This window comes from Labeo rohita, chromosome 15 (assembly GCF_022985175.1).
Source record: "Labeo rohita strain BAU-BD-2019 chromosome 15, IGBB_LRoh.1.0, whole genome shotgun sequence".
Taxonomy (NCBI): Eukaryota; Metazoa; Chordata; class Actinopteri; order Cypriniformes; family Cyprinidae; genus Labeo; species Labeo rohita.
In genome coordinates this window covers 33,878,153-33,902,853 of record NC_066883.1, presented here as the reverse complement: position 1 = coordinate 33,902,853, position 24,701 = coordinate 33,878,153, and the positions used below count along the sequence as shown (strand labels likewise).

Here is a 24,701-nt window from a genome sequence, read left to right as displayed (position 1 = left end):
CTGAGTTCACACTGCATCTATAAATCAACAGCCGTCTGAAAAAGACAAAGAAACAAGAGAGTGACAGATTTCAGCAGAGAGGCGATTCATGCTGGTTTTTAAATTGCACGCTTTTCTAAATGTCAAAACGGCATCCATAATTTAAGGCGAGCCTTTGCACTGTCGCTCGCGCGAATTAAAAAATTTAGCACTGACTTTCACAGATTATTTTTAATAAACAACATGATTAAACAAGTTTATTTAAATGAATACTTTTAGCAAGTAAATGTCATAAATGGCTTGAGTTTTTATTCACTTTCTGAACTTGTACAGCTAAGATATTTTCAGTATTTCTGCTTTCATTAGGACAAAGCTTCTTGTTTTAAAACTATTTTATAAAGAGAAACTAGGATTATTGATATATTAAAGTAATTAACCACGATTCATTATATAACTCAGTTTCAAGTGTGTGTTCTTTGATAAAAACAGTTATTTCAGAATACGTCTTGATTGTTTAATTTAATACATAATTTAATATGTAAATATTTGTTATATATTAATAATACATTAAGAGATGATTTCAGTATTAAAAATAATCATTTTATAATATATTTAAAATTAAACAAATAAAATTACTTAGTAATTTTAATCTTTAGCATTCTTAAGTAAATACCCTCTCTCAGTTATTCAGTGTGCATTAATATATATATATATATATAAAAATATAAAATATAAAATATATATTTACTTAATTATTCTTTAAAATATATAATATTTTTAACATTTAATTAAGTAAAATTAATTACTTTAGTAATTTTAAACGCTCTATCATTTATTCAATATGCACATCATCTAAATAAATCTGTCTATCTATCTATCTATCTATCTATCTATATATATATATATATATATATATATACACATACATACATACATACATACATACACACACACATATATACACACACACACACACACACAAAGAAATAATGCAAACAGTAAGGCACAAAACATTTTGAGTGTTTACTTGAATGTAAATATTTTTAACTACACAAGCTTTCAAGGACTCTGAATAATTAAAAGTTTTTATGGTATTTGTAGGTAACTAATGAAATGTTCACCGCCATTCAAAGGTCTGTGTTGTTGTTGCATAAGTCTCTTTTGCTTACCCGTGCTGCATTTTATTACAAATACAGTAAAAACTGCAATATTGAGAAATATTATAATATTAAAATGTAATTTATTCCTGTGATGCAAAGCTGAATTTTCAGCATCATTACTCCAGTCTTTAGTGTCACATGATCCTTCAGAAATGCTGATTTGCTGCTCAAGAGACATCTCTTATTATTATCACTGGTCGTGCGTGGGTACATACGTTTCTTGGGTATTTCTGGCCTAATTCTGTCAGTACATTAGATGAAACGAAAGGCTTCATAAAGAAACGTCACTAGAGAAGTACTTTAAAGATATGGCTTATTACTGCTCTTCAGGCCACGCTATCGCAGAAATGACGAACGATGCTTTTGATAAAACTCCGAGAGTCGTCTATTATTCCAAATGATCCATTATAGAGGATAATCAGAGCGATCGCAATCACGGATGAACACGGATCCGTATCGCTGCTTCAGGAACGGTGAAAACAGGCTGTTTACATGCTGTAGAAGATGCGGTGATTATCGGAGCCGCAGCAGACAGAGAGAGAGAGAGCTATTCTTAGCGTCTTTCATCATGAGGAAGAAGACAGAACAGAGCAAGAGAAAGACGGAAGGATGTTAAGGAGTCGCACGGGGACGGAACGGAAGAGTAAGAAACCGAGAAAGAGACAAAAAGACACGTAAGACCTTGTGAACGAGAGAATGGGAGGGTGATACAGCGAGAGAGGGAGGAGAGGAAGGTGTTAGGAGAGGATAAGAGAGAGATGAGAGAGGATGAGACGGAGGGGGAGGAAAGACGAGGAGGAGAACTCGGGGTTGGAGGAGACGAACCGCGAATGCGTGAAACCTGCAGACGAGATTCGCAGAGACGCAAATTACTGCTGAGACAAGCACAAGAGAGAAAGAGCCAGATTTCACAAGCCTTTTGAAGAGTTTAAAGCTGAAAACAAGCAATGTTGTAGAAGCGGGCAGAAGTTTGAAGACTGTTAACAGCCACCGTTGACCCTCCGTCCATCCAAACGATCATTCAACCGTCCAAATAGACTGTGACGAATGAATAAAATCGAGTTAAGAGCCGCTTCATAATCGACCGTCTGGCCTCGGCTGTTTTTACCTGACGTAAGTGAATGAAATGAAAGACGTTTCTGCGCTCTACTGAAGCGACCGTCTAATAATGATGGAAGTGTTTGTGTTTAGTTCTCCTCCTGTGATCTTACATACTCACAGCTGCTGTCGCCTCATCTACGGGAGAGTCTGTTTACTGAATGCAGAGCAGCTTTTAACTTTTAACTCAGTGGGAGCCCACAGAAACTCATTTTAAAAGATGTTTTTTGCCCCTACAGAATACCGTACGGGACACATGTGTGATCTGTTATATGCATTAAAGGAAACCACGAAAAAAAGAGAGTTTTGATGTTGCTATGGAAGGTAGCGTTTCACAGATGCTGGGTGCAATATGATGAATATATATGAAAATATGCATGGAAAAACCCTCTGTTATATATAAATACACACACACACACACATATATAATGTATTATTATATATTATGTAGCAGTTATGCATTAAGTATTATTAAATAAAAAAAAGAATTTTCTTTAGGTTTTGTAATTATACTTTCTGTAAATTTGTACACACACACACACACACACACACACACACACACACATATATATATATATATATATATATATATATATATATATATATATGTATGTATGTATTTTACATTGTTAATAGATATAAATAAATATTTAGATAAGAGGGTTATATTTAAATATAATTATAATTATATTTATAAAACTAAATATTTTTAAAATCTATGAATGGAAATATTATATACATATATACAAATTTTAAATATACTGTTGTAATTTTTCTTTTAAGTAATAATAAAAATTTACATATACTGAATTTTACATAAACGAAACACACAGTTGTACACTATAAATAAATAAAATGCAATGTGAAATTATTAAAATATGCATGGAAAGTAATTTCGAAAAAAAAATTAAATTTATACTTTGTTATTTTTCTTCTAAATGAACTGTATATATACTGTATTTTATATGATAAATAAATATAACAAATTTTATATGGCTAAAAAATATTAATAACAAGAAGTTTAAAGCAAAAAAATAAATAAGCAAGGAAAGATCTTTTTTTATGTAAACACACACACGCATTATTTTGTATGATTAAACATATTTAAATAATCTTATTATACACTAATATGTGTGATATACATCTATATATCTATACATATATATACATATATCTGTATCTATTTACCTACTATCTATCTATCTATCTATCTATCTATCTATATACTGTATAGATAGATAGATATAGATATAGATAAATTAACTATACTGTAGATATACTGTTTTTTACTGAACCTATTCAATCATCTGTCCGTCCATCTACCAATTCATTCTTCCTCACGTTGAAGACAGCAGGTGTAACGTCTGCTGGGGTGTTGGGAAACACGATGAAAGCAAATGAATCAGATGCGAAATGATGCTTGGGGAGCGTGTAGAAACGGCTCAGGAGTTTAGGAAGTGTGTTTGGAAGGCTGTAATGTTTAGGGAGAATGGAGGGGTGTGTCAGTAAACTGTGAGGTGAATGAACTATAATGCAAGAGCTTTCCTCAAATTGTTCAGGGAGTGCGAGTAAACCGTTCAGTTCTGCATTTGTTTGGAGATGCACCAGGGAGAACAGACTGTAAACTTAAATAAGCCTAAACACGCTTCCAAACGGTGCAATTTCCCATGGCTGTTTACAAACCAGACGGTCTAAATGAATTTATCACTGTACATCAGCCACAGAATACACTCAATCCATAGAGGACCTCTGTTGTCGAACAGCAACAGTAGATATCTGATTATTAATACATGACCTTACTTCAGTCTATAATTCATAATTATATGTAATAATACCATTTAAGATACTTCTTATTATATCCCCACTGTAAAAATTACTTAAATCTGTTCCTCTGTTAATTGAAACATTAATGGAAACTGCAAATTATTAAAAACACACTTTTTTATTAACATGAATATAACATAAAAAACACCATCATCTAATAATAATAATAATAATAATAATAATAATAATAAAATACTACAACTACTACCACTAAAATAAAAATTATTATTTTTATTATTAGCATTTTCTGTAAACTATCATTAATGTGATAACAACATTAGTAATAATAATTCGTATTATAATTATAATTATTATTAGCATTTTCTGTAAATGATCATTAATGTGATAATAATAATAATAATAATAATAATAATAAAATAATACTACTATATTATTATTATTATTATTATTATTATTATTATTATGGCCAACCAACCCCACATGAAAATAAAAATAAAGAAATAAGGAAATATAGTTGTATTATTATTATTATTATTATTCATAATTATTATTATTATTATTAGACTTTTCTGTAAATTAATATCATTAATGTAATAATAACAACAATATTAGTAATAATAATAATAGTAATGTATTATTATTGGTAATAATAATATTAGAAATAATAATTATATTTATTATTAGCATTTTCTGTAGATTATCATTAATATGAAACAATATTAGTAACAACAACAATAACAACAATAATAATAATAATAATAATAATAATAATTTGAATTATTATATAATAACATCAACAAAATAATATTTCTTTATTTTAATTTTTATGTGGGGATGGTTAGCTCTATATGTTGCAGTTTCTTTGTTATACTTTGTTATACTTATACTCAACCTAAAACTTTTTTTATTGTTTTCTTCTTTTGGAATTTTATTTGTTGCCTGAATTCAGTATTGATTCCAGAGGCTGGATTTTCTGGTATTGATCGATTGTTTAGGGTTTGTGTATAAACTCCCAGCTGCAAACACATCTGCAAAAACAATAAGGTGTACAAGCAACGTCCCCCATGAAACTAAAGATATCTTCCAGAAGCATAAATAGCTTATGCTTAAGAGACCTCACATTTCTCAGAGCAGGGATCAGTCCAGGCAACATGTGTAAACTACAATACAACTTTAACTGTCTCAGCAGATGTATTAGACTGTCCAGGGAGCGCACAAACAAGAAGTGCAGATGTGTCTAGGGAGCGTGTGCAAACTCCAGTCTTCTGAAGGAACTAAAGATGTTTTGTTTTGGAGTCACCTTCACAAAACGCCGTAGTGCATCATCAAAATACCCCCATAACATCTGCCGCTATCCACGCTGACTACACACACACACACACACACAAAAAACACCCTGGCTCTGTTTTCTCAGAAATGTGTCAATAAATAAACATTTCCTTGCGGCACATACAAACTCCAATGACTCAAAGATGTCATTAATTAAACGCACATACATATAACAAGGTCTGAATTTACAAAGCTGTGCGTCATGTTCTTCCTACGGAGCATGCCTGAAAAGAAACAATATAAAAATCAACTCCAGCTATCTCAGAAACATCAATTTCAACTCTGCTATATAGAAGAAGAATAAAATGACCCCTGCGTTCACCTCTAAAGTCATCTTTACTGTATCGCTCAATAGTTCTCCACAAGGTATACTTTATTTAAACATGGAATTGAATGAAGTTTCCTTCAGAGCGGTAATTTCATCTCTCTCCGTGCTCGGCATATTTGACTCGGCATCAATAATTCATGTAATCTATATACATAAACAGACAAGCAAGTTTCCAAATAAAAGGCCAACAAACAGAGCTGTAGGGTGTGTGTCAGCTAGATGGTGATGTATAATCGTCTCTGTTACACACAAACATTTAAACACGATGAGGCTGAAAGGCCTTTCTTATGATGCTCAGGGGTAAAAGGAGAGAGCAGGCCTGCATCCGTTTGATTAACATTTAGACAGCTTTCACTAAAACAAATACAAGACTGAATTCAAACAGTACACACCAACAGACAGACAGACAGACAGACAGAATGATACACAGAACAATAGAATGATAGATAGACAGATAGACAGACAGACAGAACGACAGAATGATAGACAGATATATAGACAGACAGACAGTGACACAGAACAATAGACAGAATGATAGAATAGAGAACGATAAAGACAGACAGAACAATAGAATGATAGATAGAGACAGACAGACAGAGTGACACAGAACAATAGACAGAATGATAGAATGATAGAACGATAAAGACAGACAGAACAATAGAATGATAGATAGATATATAGACAGACAGACAGTCAGACAGATAGATAGACAGAATGATAGCCAGAACGATAGAACGATAGATAGATAGACAGACAGACAGACAGACAGACAGACAGACAGACAGAATGATACACAGAACAACAGACAGAATGATAGAATGATAGAGACAGACAGAACGATAGAATGATAGATAGACAGATAGACAGACAGAACGATAAAATGACAGACAGATATATAGACAGACAGAAAGACAGAACAATAGACAGAATGATAGCCAGAACGATAGAATGATAGATGATAGATAGATAGATGATAGATAGATAGACAGATAGACAGAAAGACAGAACAATAGAATGATAGACAGACAGACAGACAGACAGACAGACAGAAAGAATGATACACAGAGCAATAGACAGAATCATAGAATGATAGAACGACAGAGACAGACAGGACGATAGAATGATAGATAGAAAGATAGACAGACAGAACGATAAAATGATAGATATATAGACAGACAGACAGACAGACAGATAGACAGATAGATAGAATAGATAGACAGATAAAACAGACAGACAGAACAATAGACAGAATGACAGACAGAATGATAGATAGATAGACAGATATATAGATAGATAGATAGATAGAATGATAGACACAGACAGACAGACAGAATGATACACAGAACAATAGACAGAATGATGGATCGATAGAGACAGACAATCAGACCAATAGAACGACTGACAGAAAGATATATAGACAGACAGACAGACAGATAGACAGATAGATAGATAGATAGATAGATAGATAGATAGATAGATAGATAGATAGATAGATAGATAGATAGATAGACAGAATGATAGAACAATGATAGATAGATAGACAGACAGACAGACAGACAGACAGACAGACAGACAGACAGATAGATAGATAGATAGATAGATAGATAGATAGATAGATAGATAGATAGATAGATAGATAGATAGATAGATAGATAGATAGATAGATTCTAATATGCATTATAATATGCTGACAGATAGATAGACAGAACAATAGAACGATAGACAGACAGACAGACAGACAGACAGGACGATAGAATGATAGACTGACAGATATATAGACAGACAGACAGACAGATAGACAGATAGACAAATAGATAGAACGATGGATAGACAGATATATAGACAGACAGACAGACAGACAGAATAGACAGATAAATAGCTAGATATGTTTGTGTGTGTTGGTGAGGTATTGTGTCCGTTAATGTAACATTTAACTGGACTCTTTTTCCAGAAGGATCCATAGATGGTGACCGGTGCTTTCACATTGATCTGCAAACAGCTCACAAAGATCGAACTTCTGCCACACACCCACACACACACACACAGACAAAAGTCTGCAGAAAATTGATGTGTTGTGAGTTTTTCAGGAAATATAGTTTATGAAAACAGACTTATTGCATCAAACCTCACAACACTTTCTGATCTTTCTCTCTGGCTGCTTCCCGTTTGCCGTTGCCTTCCGTCTTTCTGACAGCTTGACCTTTTGTGACCTTTACAAAGTTTTTAATTAGGATCGGCGCTTCCTGCTGACATGCACTATGGGGCGTGTGGCTGAAGGGAAGGGCCTGTGGCTATGAAATTAATCTGTCAATCAAAGGCAAAACCATAACACCAGCCAATCAGCAGCCAGGATTTACAGTAGGCTCAGACGATGATGTCATAATGCGGAGAGCAGACCTTGAGAACTTACACACCCAGATGCGCATATTTAAATAAGTTAATTTAAATACTAAATTAGCAGAATTCATTAATGTATGGGAAGGAATAATTAGCTTTATCTACACCACAGACTTACACGCTCATACAAAAAAAGACCAAAAAGTATTACCATGCTTTTTCAAATGTGATACCATGGTAAATCATAGATAGATAGATAGATAGATAGATAGATAGATAGATAGGTAACATCTAATACCATCACCGTACCATGGTTTTATAAGGGACACATACGAAAACTTATTAAAACTGACATTAATTTATTCTATCTATCACACAGATGTAGTTTGATTGACAGGACACTGACCGGTGCGCGGGTTGATGCTGAAGAAGTTCTGCGGGTTGCCGCTGGAGATACGGAATGACAGGCGAGGCTCAGTTGCAGTGGCGTCAGGGTCCTGCGCTTGGATCTGAATGACTGACTGGTCCTTGGGGGAATTTTCCGGAATGGTGGCATGATACATTGGTTCAGACGTGAGGGGAGCATTGTCGTTCACATCCTCAACCTGTTAAAATACACAGAATATTATACAGAAATATTTATATTCTGTCTATAGCTATCTGTACTGTGGTTTACCATGGTACCATGTTGCCAAAAAAAAAAGCATGCTTACATATATACACACACATACTAATTTACCTGTATGTACACCTGTAGTGCCGCTGACTGAGGAATCACTCCTAGATCAGTAGCGTACACCGTCAGCCAATAGGAATCCTGCGTCTCTCTGTCTAACAGATCTGTAGTGTAGATGACACCTGCAAAATAAATTGTATAAAAACGTCAAAACATCAAGCTGGACATTTTAACTCCAGTCAAACAGGAGCAAGATTGGTCATTTAGTTTCAATGCGAACAGAGACTGACAAACTCATATCTACTGTGACAGCAATAATTACGGACAGAAAGCGATTATGGAGCAGAAAAATTAAAGCTGAGGTGAATAAACAGTTGTAATGTCTCAGATTAATATACTGAGCAAGAAATTTGTCAGGTGTTTTCCTTGCTGTTTGAGTGTAACACAGCTACAATGGCTCAGCCAATGGCATGAGTTCGGGGCGGTGCTTCCTGCTTAGCTGGCCAGTGGTGAGTGTACTGGAAACCTGTTTGAAAACACTAATTATTACATTGTTCTTTGCTAATGCTAGTGGTGCAGAAATTACACACCTTAGCAATAACTGCTGTCAAAAAGAGCATTTTTCTGAATGGAAACAATAAAAATGAGGTGTGTAAATTGTTAATGTTTAAATGCTGTCTTATATCTCAGATTAATATACTAAGTGAATAATTTGTGAGGTAATTTTCTTGTAAAGTGTGTGGAACTATCAAAACACTGCTGCTTGTCTGAGTATAACACAGCAGCAATGGCTCTGCCAATGGCATGAGTTCGGGGCGGGGCTTCCTGCTTATCTAGCCAATGGTGAGCGTATTGGAAACCTGTTTGAAAACAGTTGTTATTACAGAAGTTCGCCGTTTGTTTTGAGTATCCTAATTCAGCAACAATGGCTCAGCCAATGGCTTGAGTTTGGGGTGGGGCTTCGTGTTTGGCTGGCCAATGCCGAGTGTCCTGGAAACCTGTTTGAAAAAGTTATTATTTATCATAGCAGTTCTGTGGTGATGCTAGTGTTGAGGCCCTTTCAAAAAAACTCTGTTTTTCTGTGTTTTTCTGTGATAATACAGCAGTACACAGGTTGTGGTAAATTTAGATCAATAAGGAGGTCACTTCCATAAGTCATATATACAGAAACAAAGCAGAAGAAAACACAACCCTCAGGCTGAAGACAAAATAAAACCTGAACCTCTGACCTCAACAGCAGCACGACATTTTCAATCGCTCCATGTAACCGTAAACTGAGGTCTTCAGTCTTGGGGACAAAAAATTAAATTATGTCCATGGTCAGAACATTGACCATGAAAAAAAAAAAAGAAAAAAAGCAGGCACCGAAAAAAGCAGGACTTTGCTCTAGTGGGACTGTTGCTATACATTAAAAGTATATATTTTTATATATAAAAGATTTTATATATTAAAGATTCCATTTTAGGTATAATTTCTATTTACTTTTATACGCCTCTGTGTTTTGGCAGAAACTACAGTTACCATGGTAAATTTTCTGCAAGGGAACTAGAATCAGACTTGAATCAGGTAAAGGAATCAGATCAGGTTTCTTTGTATTGAAAAACAGCCTGAGCTTTTGTGTGACTGTGTGTGCATGTGTGTGTGTGACATCAATAATTCAGCCTGTTAGCCTGTAGGATTCATAAAATCCTTTAGTTCATTGTGCGAGAGTGAGAGCTCACGTAATATATTCGGAACACCAGCAGAACTGCCCGAGGAATCTCAAAATGAGAGTAGACAATGAAAAAAAAAGAGATACGGCAAGAGGGAGAGAGAGAAAGAGAGAGACAGAGAGTGTATTCTATTCTCTGAGGTAATAGAAACTCACTTTAGCCAATCAGAGACACAGATTGGAAGTCCAGCCCTGACAAACCAGAGTCATCTCACACCATTACCACCAACCACAGCGGCTCATTCAACCGCATTACACACTCTCACACAAAATCCCATGCTTTTAAAAGGAGACATCTACTGTTTTATATAAAGCTAATTACAATATAAACGATATAAACGATTTTTATAATTAGTTTAGATTTTTTTCTTTTTATTAAACAATTACTTTTTATTTAAATTAATATTAACATAATAAAACAGTCTAATGATATAATACATTTTAATATTATATTCTTTAAAACTGAACATTTACCTATTGTCACTATCACTTAATTTTAATTCACTTAAACTCCAAAATTCAAACCCTAAAATATAGTTTAATTAAAAATATTAATTAAAAATTAAAATAATAAAACATTCTAACAATATAATATATTTTAATATTATATTCTTTAAAAAGGGGACATTCCATAGACCTTCTATTTATTGTGTGTTTTTTATTTTATTTACTAAATTAATTATAACAACAAACCAAATCTCAGTTAAATATTTTTATTGTAGGGTTTAACATTGAATAACTATATATTAATAAAATAATATTAAATAATATAATATCTAATAAAATATTCTAATAACAGAATGCATTTTAATATTATATTGTTAACATTCCATAGACATATAGTTTTTTTTTACAAAGCTAATTACGATTATTACAGACAAATCAAAACTCAAAACACATATTTTGATTAAAAATAATTAACATTGAAATAATAAATATTTTAATAATAACACATTATATTATATTCTTCTAAAAATGGAAATTCCAAATAACTATTGTTTATTATAAAGCTAACTGTAATTATATTTTCCTATTTTTTGAAAAAAAAAATAATAAGAAATTTAATTAAATTAAATTAACAATATTTTAATATTATATTTTATATATTATATATTATATTTTTGTAAAATAAAATTTTAATTTTAATTAATTTTATTTTTTTATTTTAATTAACATTCAAACAAAACATTCTAATAATAAAATACATTTTAATATTATATTTTTCTAAAAATGTGGAGATTCCATAGACATCTATTGTTCATTATAAAGCTAATTATAATTCTAAAGACAAACCAAAAAGTGTAATTTTTATATTTTTGGTAGACCAAACAAAACAAAACATCAAACAGACAAAGAAAAAAGACAATATTTTAATATTATAATATTGCATTCTTTAGGCATCTATTGTTTTACTTAAAGCCAATTATAGTTATTATACACAAACTCAACCACAAGATTTTTTGCATTTTAATAAAATATATTTTAATTAACATTGAAACAAAACATCCTAATAATAAAATGCATTTTAATATCATATTCCTCTAAAAGTGGAGATTCCATAGACATCTATTATTTATTATAAATCTAATTATAATTTCTATAGACAAACCAAAACCTGTCCTTTTTATATTTTTTTGGTAAACAAAACAAAACAATATTTTAATATTATATTATTGCAAAAAGGGGCCATTATTTAGGCATCTATTGTCTTATTTAAAGCTAATTACAATTATTATACACAAACAAAACTCAACCCCTACAAGATTTTTTTTTTTTTTTTTGCATTTTAATTAAATATGTTTTAATTAGCATTGAAATAAAACATTCTAATAAAAAATGCACTTTAACATCATATATTTTATTACTATTATTAATAATTGCTTTCCAAGTGGGAGGTTGTGTCAAATTTAGCTCACTTTTGTGTACAATTTTGTCCCCAGTCTACAGCTAAGCAGTCACACACAGTCCTGGTTAGAAGCTGATATTTCTGCCAGAGCTGAGCGAGCAGATAGGAAAGGCAGTGAGAGAGAGAGAGAGAAAGCGAGCACAAATAAACGAGTGGAAATGGGGAGATTATTTCGCTTTTCGTCGGTTGTTGTGTTCCTGCTGTCTGACCTAGATAAGAATGATATGAGTCAATGAAAGAGTGCCATCCGGATGGCATGAGGCGTGCACGTGTGTGTGCAAATATGTGTGTTAGTAATGCTGTTCATTGGCATAATCTCTGTGATCAATTATTAATGAGAGCCCAATTATCTACATCCTGCCTTTCCCAGCTTCCTCTTACTGTAACTCAGGGTGTGTAAGTGAGATAGTCCGCTCATTAAATATGCAGGTCTCTTATAGATTCGTTAAGAACAGAATACAAATCAGCCTCAAATTAGTCTCTCTGAAAGAGGGAGTGAAAGAGAGACGTGTTTAGGATGAGAGGAAATGTGAGGGTTTTCTCCATGTTTATGTAATTTCTCCTCCAATCTTTGATCTTCGACTAATCTTTGGTTTAATAATTGATCCTGGTGCTTTCAAGGCGCGTTCTTTGGCATTGCAAGCGTGTTGTGTGTGTGTGTGTGTGTGTGTGTGTGTGTGAAAGCTCTGCTTCCCTGCACGGTTATTAGTCATATTAGTTTTGAAATCGTCTCTTAAAGGGATAGTTCACCCAAAAGTGAAAATTACCCCATGATTTACACCCACCCAAGCCATCCTAGGTGTATATGAATTTCTTAGTTCAGACGAATACAATTGGAGTTATATTAAGAAATGTCCTGGCTCTTCCAAGCTTTATAATGGCAGTGAATGGGTGTTGAGATTTTGAAGCCTCCATCCATCATGAAAATCACTCCACACAGCTCTGGGGGGTTAATAAAGGCCTTTTGAATCACATCAATGAGTTTTTGTAAGAAAAATATTTGTATTTAAAAGTTTATAAACCATATTTTGTAGCCTCCGCTAACTGTCATATGAAAGTTTGGTTTACAGCAAAGGAAAAACAAGTCTCCTCTTGGCTAATATCAAAATCTTCCAACATTTCTCTTCACAAATCCTCATCTTTTTGTGACCGGTGTTTTTCTCTCTCCTCTGCACTTCCGCGTTCGTCACTTCTTACACTATGCCTACGTCCTACATCCTACACAGTGTTGCCAAGTCTGCGGTTTTCCCGCGGAATTGGGCTACTTTTATACTATTGCTGCGGGTTGTTTTTCATGTCTGCAGATTAAACGACCCCAGTAATGTAATATTTAGTTTTTTTGAATGCTAATTTTACCAGAGGAACCCCGCCAAAAAAGCTTGTATTTTACCCCCAGGAAAGCGTTTTGAGTAGCAATTTGAGTAGCAAACCTGGCAACCCTGATCCTACGTCATCCGATAAACACCACTCTCCCATGAACGCATGTACAACACTTTTTTAAAAGCCTTTATTAAAGCCTTTATTAACCTCCAGAGCTATGTGGAGTACTTATTATGATGGATGGATACACTTTATTTGACTATAAAAATCTTAACACCCATTCACTGCCATTATAAAGCTTGAAAGAGCCAGGACAAAAAAAAACTCATATACACCTAGGATGGCTTTAGGGTGAGTAAATCAAGGGGTAAGTTTTTATTTTTGGGTGAACTATCACTTTAAAGAGACAAAGCACCCCCAAAAAATGTATTCTGATGGTTCACCCAAAAATCATTTACTCGGCCTCATGTTGTTTCAAACCCCCATGGCTTTCTTTTCTTTTGTGGAAACCAAAGGAGATGTTTTGAAGAATGTCCTGGCTGCTTTTTTCCATACAATAGAAGTGGTTGGGGACTGGAGTCGACAACTCCAAAAAACACTTCATAATGTAGTTCATATGACTTCTAGCAAACCTGGCAACCCTGAACCTACGTCATCCAATGAAACATTACTCTCTCATGAACGCATGTACAACAGTTTTTTAAAAGCCTTTATTAAAGCCTTTATTAACCTCCAGAGCCATATGGAGTACTTATTATGATGGATGGATGCACTTCATTTGACTATAAAAATCTTAACACCCATTCACTGCCATTGTAAAGCTTGAAAGAGCCAGGACATTTTTTATTATATCTTTGATTGGATTCCTCTAAAAGGAGAAGTCATATATACTGACGGCTTGAGGGTGAGTAAATCAAGGGGAAATTTTCATTTTTGGGTGAACTATCACTTTAATCCAACTTCAAAACCATCCTACATCGCTGCAGAAGTACCAACCCAGTGTTTACAAAGTGAATGTGCAAAACAGATCAAACGCCCTTTACAAAAAAAGGTAAAACAGCAATGTAGGACAATTTTGAAGTTGAAGAAGAAAATGAGATGGGAGTTTCTCAATCTACGCTAACTGTATTGACCCGGATTACACAGAGTTCACGCAGAGCTGGACAAGATGAGCATTTGAGGTTAAAAAGTATATAAATTGTAATTTTTTTTTTAGAAAATAACCAATCGTTTCACTAGATAAGACCCTTCTTCCTCGGCTGGGATCATTTAGAGCCCTTTGAAACTGCATTTTGAAAGTTCAAACTCAGGGGCACCATAAAAGTCCACTATTTGAAGAGAAATGCTAGATGTTTTCCTCAAAAAACTATTTCTTTACGACTGAAGAAAGAAAAACATGAACTTCTTAGATGGCAAAGGGGTTAGTAAATTATCTGTAAATTTTTGCTCTGGAATTGGACTTCTCCTTTAAGGTCTGAAATGAAGACTTTCAACAAATGCCTCCTCATGCAAATCTACCGTATGCTTTCAGAACACTTGCAATATAGTGAATGAGTCATATGTACTACATTTATAGAGCTTTTGTTATTTTTGGAGCTTGACAGTCCAAGTCCCCATTCACTTACAATGAATGGCAAAAAGCAGCCAGGATAAATCTGTTTTTCACAAAAGAAAGGAAGTCATACAAGCTTAGAATTACATAATAGTACATTACCATTCAACAATTTGGGGTAAGTAAGATTTTATGTTTTTTGGATAGAAACGAACACTTTTATTCTGCTTTAAACTGATTAAAAGTGACAGTAAAGATTTCTATTTCAAACAAACGCTGTTCTGTTAAACCATCTATTTATCAAAGAATCCTCACAAACAAAATTGTAGTTTCCATGAAGACATCAAGCAGCACAACTGTTTTTAACATTAATAATTGTAAGAAATATTTTTTGAGCATTCTTGAGTTTCCTGAGATCATGTGGCACTGAAGACTGGAGCAATGGTGCTGAAAATTCAGCTTTGCATCACAGAAATAAATTACATTTTAAAATATATTCACATATAAAATAGTTATTTTAAATTGTAATAATATTTCACAATATTACAGATTTTTTTGTATTTTTGATCACATAAATGCAGCCTTGATGAGCAAAAAAAGCTTCTCAAAAGGAATCTCACTGACTTTTGAATAGAAGTGAAAATGTTGATAGAATGTAAAAAAAAAAAATGCATTAAATGCATGCATTATTTCATTGGACCCACAAGGGCAAAGAACAACCCAAACACTTTTGCAATCTCAGCAGTGTAATTACAAATTACATTTGTAGTGATTAGAAACTGTGTTGTGATGCTGCATTTGCGTTTGGTGGGACATCATACTTCATTCAGTAACCTTTTTTCCAGGCCGTAACCTAGCAATCTGTATGAAGTATGAATAACAAACCCCAAAAAACATCAAAAGCGTCTTTCCATCAAAGATGCACACAATGGCAATCACACACATGCACAAATCCTGATGCGCTAAATCAACAGCGTTTATTTAAAGCAAATTTAAATTAAGCCAATTAACACTTTAGCAGCATGTATATGGTGTGTGTGTGTGTAAGGTGTAATCTGTCATTGTGTGTTAGACATTTGTGTAAGCCTGTGAGTGAGACACAAGCGTAGGAGGCACATTCACTGTCTGGGTACAGCAGCTTGTGTGTGTGTGTGCGACAGAAAAGGAAATTCACAGATTCAGTCGTATCAAAATATCCCTGTGGTTTTAAAGGAGGGTGTTAAGAAAGTGATGACAGGGAGCAGACTTTACTATCTCCTAAACACAACCTCACAACACATTAAAAAGCCGCACAGCTCTGGAGAAAACTGCACAAAGTCAGTGCCGCCCAACGCAATGTACAAATCACAGGCGCCTTCGAAACTCTAAACCACAGAATGCAATTACACAATATCACATTTACATAACACATCCTACAGTTTGATAGAAACTCAAAAATCCAGACTCAAAGTCAAATCGAACTGACAAGCTCAAAATTAGAAGATTAAAAAGTCTAAAACACTTTTTAATCTTTTATTTATGGTTTCTTTATGTTTTTCTGCCAATTAGACTTAAACGTACCTTTAGGACTTATACACTACCAGTCAAAGGTTTTGAACAGTAAGATTTTTAATGTTTTTTAAAGAAGTCTCTTCTGCTCTGCATTTATTTGATCCAAAAAATAACAGTAAAGTTTTGAAATATTTTTATTTTTACTATTTAAAATAACTGTTTTCTATTTGAATATATTTTAAAATGTAATTTATTCCTGTGATTTCAAAGCTGATTTTTTTTGCATCATAACTCCCACATGACCTTTATGAAATCATTCTAATATTCGGATTTGCTCAAAAAAATTTATTATTATTGTTGTTGTTGTTGAAAACAGCTGAGTAAAAATTTTTCAGGTTAATAGAAAGAACAGCATTTATCTAAAATAAAAATATGTTTTATATCAGCATACTAGAATGATTTCTGAAGGATCATGTGACACTGAAGACTGAAGTAATGATGCTGAAAATTCAGCTTTGATCACAGAAATAAATTACATATTAAAATATATTCAAATAGAAAGCTGTTATTTTAAAGAGTAAAAATATTTCACAGCTTTGCTGTATTTTGGATCAAATAAATGCAGGCTTGGTGAGCAGAAAAGACATCTTTAAAAAAAATTAAAAATCTTACTGTATAAAAACTTTTGACTGGTGATGTATATACTGGAAACAAATATTTTTACATTTTTAAAACTCACAAAAGCTGCATTTATTTGATCAAAAATACTGTTAAATTGTAAAATATTATTACAATTTAAAATCTTTTTCTTTTTGAATACATTTTAAAATGTAATTTATTTTAATAATGCAAATTTGAATTTTCAGCATCATTACTCCAGTCTTCAATCATTCTAACATGCTGATTTGCTCAGGTAACATTTTCACTATTATCAAAGTTGAAAACAGTTGTGTTGGTTAATATTTTGGTTCAAAACAACACAATTTATTTGAAATATAAATCTTTTGTAATATAAAAGTCTTCTGCTGTCATTTTTGGTCATTTTAATGCATGCTTGCTGAATAATTTCTTACTAAAAATCATAAATGACTTTTTTAGGACGAACTAATCCATATTTTGGCATGTTTTCTGCAAATACAACACAAACCATTTAGTAATACTTGTATAATAATACGCCAAACACTAAATACTAGTAATAGTCATCATACACATATCTAAGCTATCTACATATGGGTGGACATATGTTAATATTTAATACTAATTTGACTAAAGAAGCTTCTGAAATACTCATTTTCACAATGTAGTTCTGTGGAGGAGCTTTATATCAGCTTTAGACATTAAAATATCACTCAATTAACCCAAAATAGCAGTTTAAAAAAATCCTTTTTTTTTATGTCCACTTCAAATGATTTACAAAAGGCCAAGATGTGGAACAAGAAAAATGTTAAAAGAAAACCACCGACCGCTGCAACACATCATTGGTTCTGAGCAAATGAGCAGCACTATCATCTGTGCTTTGAACGACTGGCAGCTATTTCTGAACTCCATAAAGGTCTCGAATTCACTGTAATATGAAGGAAATCACTTACCATAGAGAACAAAGTGAAAAAAGGAAAGGTAGTCGGGCAGCTGGTGAAGTCGGCATTGTACTAAAGCGGGAGCATCTACTCTAATAATCAACTTTGATGACTAGATCTAACGTTGATGTGGCTATTATGGTTTATTTAGGACAGAATTAGAGCTTGAACAGAATATTTTACATCTGATTAGCCCTTCAACAGAGCAACAGACTGGAATTAGGCTTTACCGGAAAATGCTTAAGTTGTTTTCTGGTTGATTTCATGACGGTTTGGAGCCGTATAGTGACCCACTATTTCCGTACAGTGGCATCAGACTGGAAGACATATTCTCATGAGAGTGCCGGTGCATTCATGCACACTCATACATACATAATCACTGCGTTTTACATTGTGCGGACAAAAGCGAAATATGAGACATGTTAACGTCTACATAAGCAACCGCCCCCGGGCGTCTGCGATATTGCACATATATTTCCAAGAAGTGCATTCAACACTGAGGGAGAAAAAAAAAAAAAAAAAAAACAGAAACAACTCGCACTCGGGAATTATTAATATTATTTCATAAACCATTAAGTAACATTGATTTCAACACGAAATACAAAAAAAAAAAAAAAAAAAAAAAAAAAAAAAAAAAACAATTAAATAGTAATAGTATTTTTAATAAATATTTATTTTATTTTATTTTATTTTACTTTACTGCAGCTAGTTAGTTTTTTACATTTGAACTTTGAAATCACTTTTTTTTTTTTTTTTTTTTACAGTGAAAAAGCATTTTCATTTGTAATTTTCGCCAAACATTGCTACATCTTTCTCTGCAGGGTTTTTATTGATAACTAAAAGCAAAATAACTAAAACCATTAAAAAAAGAGATTAAAAGAAATTATAAATAAATAAAAAAATATTTGGAATAAGTGTTAACAGAAATAAAATAAAACATTTTATTTATTTATTTATTTTTTATTTAATTTAATTTTATTATTTTTTAAAGTTAATTTATTTTTATTTCAGCTAGTTAGTTATTTACAACTTTGAAAACATTTGAACTTTGAAATTATTTATATAGTGAATAAGCATTTTCATCTATAATTTTTGCCAAACATTGCTACATCATTCCCTGCAGGGTAATTATTGATAACTAAAGTTAAAACTAAATATTTTTTAAAACGCTTATTTTTCAGTATTATTTGAAAGTACATTTTATAAAAACATAAAAACATACTTACTTTTTATTTTATTTCATTATTTTATTTATTTATTTATTTATTTTAGCTAGTTACATATTTACAACTTTAAAAACTTTTATAATTTTTGCCAAACATTGCTACATAATTTTCTGCAGTGGTTAAAAACCATTTTAAAAAATGCATTTGCGTTATGTGGAATAAATGTTAATAGAAAATTATAATATATATTATATATATAAAAAACATAAATATTTTATTTTATTTGAGCTAGTTCATCATTTTCAGCAGGGTTAAAACACTGTTAAAAAAATGTGGAATAAATGTTAACAGAAAAAATATATAAAAATCTTATTTTATTTTATTTTATTTTTATTTATTTATTTTTTAATTTCAGCTATTATTTTTTTTATAACATCTGAATTTTTTTTTTACAGTGAATATGCATTTTCATTATTTTGCTACATCATTCCCTGCAGGGGAATCAATGATAACTAAAACTAAAATGAAAATTAAAACCGTTAAGAAATGCAAAAAAAAAAAAAAAAAGTTACATGGAATAAATGTTAACAGAAATAAAATAAATTAAAAAATCTATTTTATTTTATTTCATTTTATTTATTTTTTTTTTTTTTTTTATTTTATTCACCTATTTATTTATTAACAACTCTTTTTTACTATGAATAAATGTTTTAATTTTTAATTTTTGCCAAACATTACTACATCATTCCCTGCAGGGTTATTATTGATCTAAAATGAAAACTAAAACCATTAAAAAAAGCAAAAAAATGCATTTAAAAATGAATAATTTAGTGGTCAAGGCATCATTTCTCATTTGGATTTAGTTTAACCTGAAGTATTCACACTAAAACTGAAGTAAAAATTAATAAGAACGGCATAAGACATATAACAAAATAAAGAAAAAAAACTAATAATACAAATGCCATAAACATACAACAAAATGACTAAAACAAACTAAAACTGATATTAAAAGAACTCAAAAATAACTCTCAACTCTCTACTACAGTAACACTGGTTTCCTGACTGAAAATGCATGTGAATCTGGTCTTTCTGAGATGTTTGTCAGATAATGCATATGGAAAACCATTTACATTCCGCTATCAGACGGATCTTCAACATACAGTACATGCCCTTAAGCACTATTTTTTAAAGCAGGCAAATGCATGCATTGCATAAGCAGGATGCATCTTTGTGTTCAGTGCTACTTCAGCAGAGAAATCTCAGAAACTCCTACGCACTTTGCAACAGAGATGGAAAAAGAAAAGACAGACATAATGAAAAGAAAGGGAGACATGAAAGGGAACAAAAACATAGAGAAAGCCTTTATTGAGTCTGTCATTTCGGTGTGCTCATCCACTTCCCTCTGTTATTGCACGCCTATATTTAGGAGCCAAAGCCTTGCGGGGTTATGCGGGGCACGAGCAGGGTTTCATCCAATCACATCAGGTTACACGACCCCAACAATGAACCTTTGCGAGAGACGGACGGGGAAATCAGAGTGAAACCAGCAGGGACAGGTGTATGAAGATGGCCCGTGTAACATTTACGTGGGTGACAGTGTCATTTCAGCGTTTGATTGGATATGACGTGACATGAACTTGACCGCAAGAGTTTGACTGGCGGATACGGAGGCAATTTGCTATAAAGAGATTGGCTGCACTTCAAAATCTTCTGAACTCTTGAACTAGACAGCATTAAAAAAAAAAAAAAAAGATGGATGTAGAGACGAAGTTCGCAATTGCTAGTCAATTTCACAAACAATTATTCAAATATAATTACAACATGAAAGTTTGAAGTTAAAATGGTATTTTCTTGTTCTTACTACAATAGTATTTGTTTGATTTTCAACTTTGATACACACACAAAAAAACATATATATATTTTTATAGTGAACTTTTTTTTTTTTTTTTTCCCGTTCCCTGCAGGTTTATTATTGTTAACTAAAACAAAAATGAAAACTAAAATCATATTTATATAATATAATTAATAAAAATAAATAAATAAATAAATTTAAGTTACCAAGGCATAATTTCTCTATTTGTTTTAGTTTAATTTTAAGTACTTAAAAAAATAAAACATTAATGAAAATAACAATAAATAATAAATAAACAAACAAACAAATAAATAAATGTATGGGTTTAGTGTTATTTTTATTTATTTATTTGTTTGTTTGTTTATTTCAGTAATTTATATAAATAACATTTAAATAAATAAAATTATTTTATGGTTTTAGTTTTCATTTTTGGTTTATTTATTTATTTATTTTAGGAATTTTATAATTTCTGAATGTTTTAGTTTAAGTTGTAGTAATAAAATTACAAACTTAAATCAAAATTAATAACCACACACATAAACAAACAAACAAACAAACAACTAAATGGCTTTAGTTTTCATTTCTGTTTTATTTATTTTATTAATAATATTATTCATTAATATTATTTTGTAATTTCATAATATAATTTCTAAATTTGTTTTAGTTTATCTTGAAGTACTACAATTACCTCAAACTTAAATAAAAATGAATAATAACTACACACAAATAAATAAATAAATAAATTTAATTCATTCATTTATGTTTAGTTTTCATTTTTGTTTTATTTATTTATTTATCGTATTAATTTTGTAATGTCAGAATTTCTCAATTTGTTTTAGTTTAACATTTAATAGCGAAATGATTAATTAGTAAAATTAATAATAAGTACACACAAATTAATAAACAAACAAACAAACAAACTTGACAAAAATACGCAACACATATTTTCACACTGATTTTGAGCATTATAAGTGCATTTAAATACTCTATTTGAACATTAAACTCATCTACAATGCCAAAAAATGCTGTCTAGGTATTTAGCTCATAGGATTCTGCAACACACAGCCAACTGATCTACTAAAAATTGTAGATTCATCTCAGTCTGCACTGCTTAATCAATAAAAAAAAGAGATTCATTAGCACTGTGTGACTAATAAACCTCCGCAGCAAGTGCACTACTGTAGCAGCATTTTTCATACAAAACAGTACGATACATTACAGTACTTCCTGAAATCAACAGAGCGTCACAGTCTGAAGACCTTAGTCGCTGTAAGCATTTTTCTTATGGAATGGCACTGAGAAAAAAATTACCTGACAGATATGACTGAATTAGGTGTCCTGAAATATCACACCTCCTCTCCTCGTCTCCTGTCTGAGAGAGCCTTGAGCTCCAAAAGTGACAAAAAAAACATTAAATATGTGATTGTGAGCCATGGTCAGATTCTTTGTATGGCCAATAGGAAGACTCTGAGGCACTATTTGTCACATGGCAGCCTATATACGGAAAGCAAGAAGCCGAGAGCGTCAGTGTCAGCCTATTTTGATCGATTTTGACAAAACCGAGATGACATGCACATTTACAGGGTGCAGTTCTTGAAAAAGGTCATGTCTAATAAAGTCTGGAGGAAGTTTTATAATTCTATAATTCTGTGAACTTACAGGACATTTAATATCAGCATGAAATGCATGAACAACATTTAATTACATAATGCACATTCCAGAGTGAAATCTGAATGTGAAACAACTGCTTCCCGTTCCTTTTTTAATATTATTTTTTCCATTTTAATTTTTATGGTTAAATAAAAAAAAATGAAAAAACATATATTAATCAAAAAGCATGTTTAATTAATTGAAATCATCTTGGAACTGGGTGATACAAACTAGTAATTCTGACTTTTTCTAAGAATTCTGAGATATAACTTGCAATTAAGATTTTTTTTTCTCAGAATTCTGAGATATAAACTTGCAGTTGTGACTTTTTCATCTCAGAATTCTGATTTAAACTTGGAATTCTGAGACATGAACTTGCAATTCCGACTTTTCTTCTAAGAATTGCATGATACAAACTCACAATTATGAGTTATTAAGGCAGAATTGTAGACAAAGTCTTGAAATTGTGAAATTTTTTTCACAGAATTGTGAGTTTCTATCTTAGATCTAGTGAGAAAAAAAGTCAGAATTGTGAGAAAAAAAATCTGAATTGTGAGATATAAACTCGCAATTGCAAGAAAAAGATCAGAATTGCAAGTTACAAACTTGCATTTGCGAGAAAAAAATCAGAACTGTGAGAAAAAAGTCAGAATTGTGAGATATAAACTCGCTTTTGTGAGAAAAAAGTCAGAATTGCGAGAAAAAAAAATTATTCAGTGACAAAAATTAAGGCCATATTGAGGTCCTATTAATTTTTTTCTCAAATTCAGTTTTTAATTATTTATTTATTAATTTAATTATTTATTAAAATATATATATATATATAAAAACTTGTGAATTTACATTTATCGGGCAAATAAATTCTGGTAAATATTTTTTTTATAATGTTTTAATAATAATTTTATTAGTAGTACTATCATTACATTAAGTCACATATTTCTGTCACGGCTTCTTAACCAAACTTTAAACCAAAGTTTTATTTTGACAGGTTACTGTGAGGACCTTTCTGTTTTCTACATACTGTGACCACAGTTTTTCTCAAAAGAAAAAAAAATACAATTTAAATACTTTCTATTCTCAAACGGTCGTCTTGCCTTGCTCTGCTTGAACTCTGTGTATTCTGACTCAAGACAGTTAGGGTATGTCGAAAAACTACAATTGTATTTTCTCCCTCAACTTCAAAAATCATTTCAAAATCATCCTACGTCGCTGCAAAAGTATCAACCCAGTCTTTGCAAAGTGAACATGCAAAGAAGATCAAACACCCTCAACAAAAAAGGTAAAACAGTGATATAGGACAATTCTGAAGTTGAGGGAGAACATGAGAAATTTTCCGACGTACCCTAACTGTCATGAACCAGAACAAAAACAATTTAGGCAGATCAAGACAAGACGAGCGTTTGACAACAAAAAGTACAGAAATTGTATTATTTTTATGAAAATAACCAATCGTTTCGCTAGATAAGACCCTTCTTTCTCGGCTGGGATCGTTTACAACCACATTTGGGATCGTTTGAAGCCGCATTTTGGAAGTTCAAAATCGGGGCACCATATCAGTCCATTATATGGAGAAAAATCCTGAAATGTTTTCCTCAAAAAACATAATTTCTTTACGGCTGAAGAAAGAAAGACATGAACATCTTGGATGACAAGGGGTGAGTACATTATCTGTCAATTTTTGTTCTGGAAGTGGACTTTTTGATTCATTCATCCAAAACTTGGCAAATTCCATGACATTTTACAGTAAATTCCATTTTTATGACTGGATTCCGTGTTTTCCGCAT

At 31.9% G+C, this 24,701-nt stretch overlaps 1 protein-coding gene across 8 annotated transcripts in view; it reads right to left on the bottom strand.

The window, feature by feature from the left end:
* fat3a (FAT atypical cadherin 3a) overlaps positions 1-24,701 on the bottom strand; it is a 181,176-nt gene that overhangs the window by 71,431 nt on the left and 85,044 nt on the right. For all 8 annotated transcript variants that reach the window (XM_051128945.1, XM_051128947.1, XM_051128950.1 and 5 more), the window contains exons 3-4: positions 8,756-8,874; positions 8,423-8,621 (exon numbers count right to left, since the gene is read on the bottom strand). In XM_051128945.1, the coding sequence (XP_050984902.1) occupies positions 8,423-8,621; positions 8,756-8,874 (318 nt within the window). The remainder of the gene's footprint in view (positions 1-8,422; positions 8,622-8,755; positions 8,875-24,701) is intronic.